Below are 6,627 nucleotides of genomic sequence, written 5' to 3'. Positions count from 1 at the left end.
AGGATTTATCACACGGGCGTGCGGGGGCACCGAGTCCCTCGCGTGTGCTTTTTCTTTTTGGCTTCTGATTTTCAATCTTTTATAATTTTTGAATGAAATGTCCAATTTAAATTATGTTTTCATGTTCGTGTTTCTTGTGATGAGGACTTTCAAATAAGATCCATTTTAAGTACATCTTTAGGAGTTTTAAAAAATCCTATTAAGTTTCAACCTTTGAAACTTATTATGAGAGATCGACAAAATCACAATTTTTGAACAAATAAAAAGATTAAATTTTCAACTATGAAACTTGGTACGAGTGACTGAGAAAATCACAAGTTCCAGATGCAAAATCGTAAGTTTCAACAATAAAAAAATTAAAACTTAATGTTCCCTCGTGCGGGATCCGACTACTTTGTGGATCGAGATGCAATCGGGTGGCCGGGGAGGGCTTGGCAGGTGTGTGCCCCTGTGACTTTTAGGTTTTCACCCTTAGGTTTAAAAGACAACTACACAATCATCTTTTTTTATCTTAGTGGCAACTACACAATAAAAGATTTTTCCACTTTCTGTCACCGCAATAGATTTTTGCAAGGTTGAGCTCATCTGTCATACGCAACTCCCTCTTGAAGACGACTGTTTTCTTATTATTTGCAACTGTATGTGTCTTAAAGTCAGATTTGTACTATGATTTTGCTGCAGAAGTGGCTATTTCTCATTTGTCTTAGAAAAATAGCAAAACCGAGGCGATAATTATCTGATGAGCTTTAGCGGGCGAATCATGGCATTGTCCTCATGATCCAAAATCTGCGAGTAAAAGCAACAAAACGTCAATGGTGTACGTCTTGGCAAGTTTTGTTTTTCATTGGCAAGTAATTATTGTACTTGTAACTTTGTAAGTGATTAATACGTACGTGACAGTGATAGACGTAGCCAGGCTCGGCCGTGGCGTCGAACGGGTAGTCCTCGCCGGTGTCCACCATCAGGAACTTGACCACCGCCGTCGTCACGTGCCCCGGCGCCATCTTCCCCACGTTCTTCCACGTCCTCTCGTGCTCCGGCACGCCCACCGCGTCCCCAGCGGCGTGCTGGCTCACGTTGCACCTGGCCGCGTCGTTGAGCCTGGCCATGCAGCGCCTGAACTCGTCAAGCCCGACCAGCCCCCGGGCGCGCACCGCCTGGAACGTGGCCAGATGGAGGTGGAGCGGGTGGTCGTCCGGCGTGAGGTTGACCACCTCCCACACCTCCGTCGCCCCCACGCGCGGCGTCTCCGTCGCCGGGTCCTCCAGCCGCTTCCCGTTGATGTACAGGTGCGTCGGGCCGCCCGTCGCGCCGTCGTCGTACTCGTACATCACGATGTATCGCTTTCTTGTCGCCTCTTCCTCGGCGACCTTCGCGTGGTACTCCAGCAGCCTCGCCGGCACCCTGGAGTGGTCCCTTGTCTTCGCTGGTTCGATGACGAACTTCATCACCTTGCTGGAGAGGCGGCCCGGCGCGTTGCCGTCGGGGAACGGGTACGGCGCCGTGTTCACCAGCTCCACCTCGGGCGTGTTGGACTCGTCGTCGGAGAAGTCGATGACGACGTCAAACGACTCGGACACGCCGACGACGACGTGGGTGGCGGCGACCGGCCGGGCCAGGTAGCTGGTGTCGGAGCCGACGACGTGGAAGGGGAGGCCGTTGCTCAGCGAGAGGTTGAAGTAGCGCGCGTTGCTGGCGTTGATGACGCGGAAGCGGTAGCGGCGCCGGGCGACGGGAAGGAACGGCCACGCCTTGCCGTTGACGGTGATGACGTCGCCGAAGTACTCAGGCTGCCACTGAGGGTGGACGTGCGGGTTGTCGCCGGTGGAGTTCATGTAGAGGGAGCCGTTGGCATAGAAGCTGCGGTCGGCGAGCACGAGCACGCGGTCGAACTCGTCGCCGCAAGGGAGGCCGAGCGGCCACTCCACCGCCGGATTGCGGATGACGTAGGCGCCGAGGAGGCCGGCGAGGAGGTTGGCGCGCGTGAGGCCGAGGGCGTGGTCGTGGTACCAGAGGACACCGGGGGACTGCACGTTCGGGTACACGTACGTCGGCGTCGTCCACTTGGCGCCGGTCTCGCGGAAGCCGGCGGTGAACCATGCGAAGGCGCTGGCGTCGGACTGCGGCGGGTGGACGCCGCCGTGGAGGTGGACGACGGTCGGGACGCCGCCGTGCCTGGGGATGGCGACGGGCACGGTGGGGTCCCACGGAAGGATGTGGTTCTCCGGCAGGTGGTTCTCCCACGTCACCGACAGAGGGACCCCTTGCAGCGCCTCGATGGTCGGCCCGGGGAACGTGGCGCTCTCCGCCGACTCTCCGAACACGAACACGGTGGTCGCCGGCAGGTCGCGGTGGAATTTCTGCACGCATGCGTCCGCAGTCCACGCACACGAGGTGAGCCGGCGAGGTGACCAAGTGAAGTAATCACGCCGTACATACATACACAAATAGAAGAACAGCGTACCCATTTCTTTTGGTACATCCCGACGGCGAGGTGCACCGGCGTGGCGCGGCCGCGTTCCACGGAGTAGCCGCGTACCTTGGGCATCTGGGGGAGCCTGTCGACGTACATTTCCAGCGAGCCGGCGACCTTCTCCAGCGTGTCCTCCGACACCGGCGGCGGGGGCGGCCTGGTCCCGGCCGCAAGGCCGGCGAGCACGAGAAGGACGGCGAGCGCCGCCTTGCCGAGCATTCCGTCCGGCATATGAACGAAGCTTCCTCTGCAACAAGCCAATTTTCTCAAGGCAGAAAACGCTCACTATGCTAGTGCTGTAGTGCATGCGTGCAATGTATGTAAACTGCCAAGTGCTGTCCGTGTCGAGATGCAATGCAAGAAACAAACAATGTGATGAGTGCACCATGTTATCTAGCTAGTCTTGGTGAGCATCTATTTGCATGCTGATGTGTGGAGCTTCCACTAGCTACCCTTTTTCCTTTTTGGTTTGTCTGTCTGTATGTGTTGGCTGGTGCCAAAATTTGCCCACCCAAAATTTTGGCAGCTCATGGCATTTTGGCTCTTGGTTGGTTGGTTGTCCAAATTTTTGTTGCATATGGAATCTTGCAAGCTCTCATCACATACGTACTCTTTATGTTCATTTGGCAAGGTTTTGGCACTAACTGAACTTTTTCCTGCGGGAAATTAGCTGATTAACACTACAGCGATGTATGTGAAGTTCTCTTGGCTCATATGTGATCTGCATGAGCAAAATAGATGACGAGGAAACCAAATTAAAAAAAATGCAGCACAAACCAGTGAAATTCTTTTGCACTTTCTGTAGCCTTCTTAAGCCGCACCGCTTGTGGAGTAGAGGCAGATTATTGTAATTCCGGGCTGTGCCCTTGAAGCCGCCGTGTTCCGGCTGGCTAACCCTAGCTAAAACCCCTCCAGATATGAAATGAAAATCCTCCAAACATCCCGTGAAATTCTGTGTTTTTCCTCTGTTTTTTGAATTCTGGCGACAGTCCTTAGTTCGATCCTGTCAAGTGGTAATCAGAGCCAGGTTATTGACCTCGGCGGTGGCGAATTGGGGCCAGATCCGATCTGGATGCGGGCTGAAGGCGGCGGTGAGCAGCAGGGAGGCGTACGGCGGCGGTAGATCGATCCGTAGCAAGGAGGTCTGCGGCGGAGGTTTCTGAAGAACACTTCTTCAGAGTAAAATCCCACCCAACCCACCCTTCTAGTGCTACTCTCTCGGCGGCCTACAGGTTGCGGCAGCGGGAGATCTGGTCGGTGAGGCCTGGTTACTGGGGCACCGGTCGTAAAATCCCTCCTCTCCCACCCAGGAGCTGAGACGAGTGTTCTTTTGCGGGTTGAGCATCTCTGTTACCCAACATGTCAAAACCTGAAGACACTATCGATACTGGCGCTCTGGAAATGAAATCCTTGCAATTGGACATCAAGACGTTGCGGCAAGACAGGGAAGAGGACAAGAAAGAATTCTACGAATTCACGGCGTCAGTTAACAAGAATTTTGCCAGCATCCAGCGCAATTTTCAGAAGATTCAGGCCAGTCTGCAAAAGCTTACTGACAGCACTTGCAACGATGAGGATGAGGAAGAGGAAGAACCTCCATCTGCACAAGCAAGTAACCATGCTACTCCCCAGACTGTGCCTCCAGGAAGACCCAAGCAACTGCCAAGCAACCATCTGGCAGCAGACAAAGTTGCTTGATCGGCTGTGTTAGTGGATAAGGTGACTGGCAAAGAACTGAATTTGGATGGGATGCCAAAAGGGCCCTACAGGCACCCCAACCATGTTACCAACAAACATGAAGCGGTGAAGCGGCGAGGGCCAACTTGTTGTATCCCGGCAAAATTGGGAGAAGGAAAGCTCGTATGCTAGACTCTTTTCCGTATAAGGCCCTTGCTAATGCTCCACCTTGTACAGGTGCTAAGACTGCCACGTAGGCAAAAAAAAACTGATGTGGCAAGGTAATAAAGAGGAGAGAGGTGAGTTTGATGATCTCAGGAAGAACCAATGCTAAGCACATGAACATAGGCAAAAGCAATTAAATGAAAGAAATCCACCAATGCATAAAATAGTTTAGTTGCTAAAGCATTAAATGAGGGGAGCTTAGCACCAACAAGTGAAGCACCTATGCATTGTGGACATTAGTTGCTAAACTTTTTAATATGCTTATCTAAGCACCCATGCATTGAAAGCAGCCTAAGGCTGGTCACAATGGGGAGGAACTTAGGAGTAACATCACACACTCCAATACAACTTTGCTTATGTGTCACATATTTAATGAAGAGAGAGGTGCTTGTGGTAACTAGCTAAGTTACCGGAACATCACACACTCCAAGAAACAATAAGTCTATAACATAATAAATACATTGTTGTATGACACTACATAGATGTTCCTACCCACTGTGGAGATAGTAACATAGTCTAGGGAAGTGTGTAAGTTACTAGACTATGTTCTTGCCCATTGTGATCAGCCTAACGAGATAATGCATGGACATGATGGACATCTTGTCTTGTTCTTATGAAGACCGTGAAGGTACAGTATTAATTGGGGATGGATGGCAAAGACGAGCCTCGATTCGAGTACTTACAAATTACTTTTCTTGATCGGTTGAGATGATAGCGAGTAGAGCATGAAACATGGATCCCCCCACGAAATTAAAACCGATCGATTTGGCCAACACTCACACTACTTATACCTATCCAAATAATCATATCATCGTACGACGCATGCATGATGTTGCCGATTTATAATCATAGAAACCTCATTCAAGTGCTCCCTCAACCTCCCCCTGCCCTGTCAGCGTTATAAAGTCACGCAAAGAAAACAAGTCGGATGAAACTATTTGTCTTGCTAACAAGTGCATGTTTATCTTGTGAAATTTGAGTAGACCGTGTTCTTTTGTGCGAAGAGAATAAATTGTTTTCAATTGCATTATCTCTATTGCATTGTGCGTCTTTCGAACAAATGCAAAGAAAATAAGCTAGATAATACTATGTGTCTTCCTAACAAGTGCATGTTTATATCCTATAAAGGTTGTGTGCTAATTTTTTGCGATGAAAGTAAATGGTTTTCAGCTCTGTTGTTTCTATTGTATCACGTATCTTAACTCTATCTTTCTTCTCAATGCAGTGGCCAGAGATACAACTAACAAGAACCATGTAATTGACAACATGTTTCAGTAGTATCGCGTGTCTCGAACGGTTTGAACTATATTATTTTCACTAAATGTGTTTACTCTTTATCAGTCACACACTATACTATAATTCAGTTAAACTAATTCAATATTTTCTTCACTGACACACAATGATTTTGCACACCTTTTAGCCTCTTAGCTCATTTGTCATAGATCGGATTTCACTATGACTACCACTTATGCTGTTTTATAATTCCTGTTCACACGAGTAAGGGGAAATTTCTTTTAAGAAAAAAGAACAAGTTAGGGGAAAATTGTTCGATGGGTTTACATTTTTTTAGACAATCAACGGGTTTAAATAATGTGGCATACATGCACATTGAGTGATGCATGTACATACTCACCGACTTGGCTCTTTTGCATTTATTGGGCCGCGAGGTGTAAGTAAGAGCATCTCCAACAGGCGCCGGTCGCGCCGCGCGCAAAAAACACATATGCCGCGCGCGCATCGGCTGGTTTGGCGCGGCGCGCAGCGCTGACTCCAGCGGCCGCGCTAAAATGCAGCGCGCGCGCGTCGCTCCAGCAGTGCGCGCGACTCGCCGGTGCATTGCATATGGCATTTTTCAACACAAAATGATGAACATTTTTAACACAATAAAAATTTCGCACAAACAAGTTGATGAAGTTCATGTCCACAAGTTTAAAATCATGCTCACAAGTTCATCCAACCAAGTTCAAAATGCAAATCAAGTTCAATACACAAAGGAAAGACACATCATTCCACGTCCTCGTCCTCGTCTTCGTCCTCGTCCTCTTCTTCGGAAGACGATTCTTTCGCCTCCGAAGATGTATCTTCCTCCCTTTCCTCATCGCGCACCGCATCACGTGAAGTGTTGGGGAACGTAGTAATTTCAAAAAAAATTCCTACGCACACGCAAGATCGTGGTGATGCATAGCAACGAGAGGGGAGAGTGTTGTCTACGTACCCTCATAGACCGTAAGCGGAAGCGTTATATCAACGCG

General features: G+C 49.6%; 1 protein-coding gene across 1 annotated transcript; it reads right to left on the bottom strand.

The window, feature by feature from the left end:
- Positions 1–584: 584 nt before the first annotated feature.
- LOC123082388 (multicopper oxidase LPR1 homolog 1) lies at positions 585–2,814 on the bottom strand. The gene is made up of 3 exons (XM_044504729.1): positions 2,465–2,814; positions 894–2,360; positions 585–786 (listed from the first exon to the last, which is right to left on the bottom strand). The coding sequence occupies exons 1-3, from the start codon at positions 2,702–2,704 to the stop codon at positions 733–735; spliced, it is 1,761 nt and encodes a 586-aa protein (XP_044360664.1). The 5' UTR covers positions 2,705–2,814; the 3' UTR covers positions 585–732.
- Between the last annotated feature and the right edge of the window lie 3,813 nt (positions 2,815–6,627).

This window comes from Triticum aestivum, chromosome 4A (assembly GCF_018294505.1).
Source record: "Triticum aestivum cultivar Chinese Spring chromosome 4A, IWGSC CS RefSeq v2.1, whole genome shotgun sequence".
Classification (NCBI taxonomy): Eukaryota; Viridiplantae; Streptophyta; class Magnoliopsida; order Poales; family Poaceae; genus Triticum; species Triticum aestivum.
The sequence above is the reverse complement of the archived record's forward strand: the minus strand, read 5'-3'. Positions and strand labels throughout refer to the sequence as shown.

Coding starts and splice junctions, on each gene's coding strand:
- LOC123082388 (XM_044504729.1), bottom strand. CDS start 2,704: ATGCCGGACGGAATGCTCGGCAAGGCGGCGCTCGCCGTCCTTCTCGTG. Junction 2,361..2,464: donor GGATGTACCAAAAGAAATGG/GTACGCTGTTCT, acceptor GCATGCGTGCAG/AAATTCCACCGCGACCTGCC. Junction 787..893: donor GCTACGTCTATCACTGTCAC/GTACGTATTAAT, acceptor TTTTACTCGCAG/ATTTTGGATCATGAGGACAA.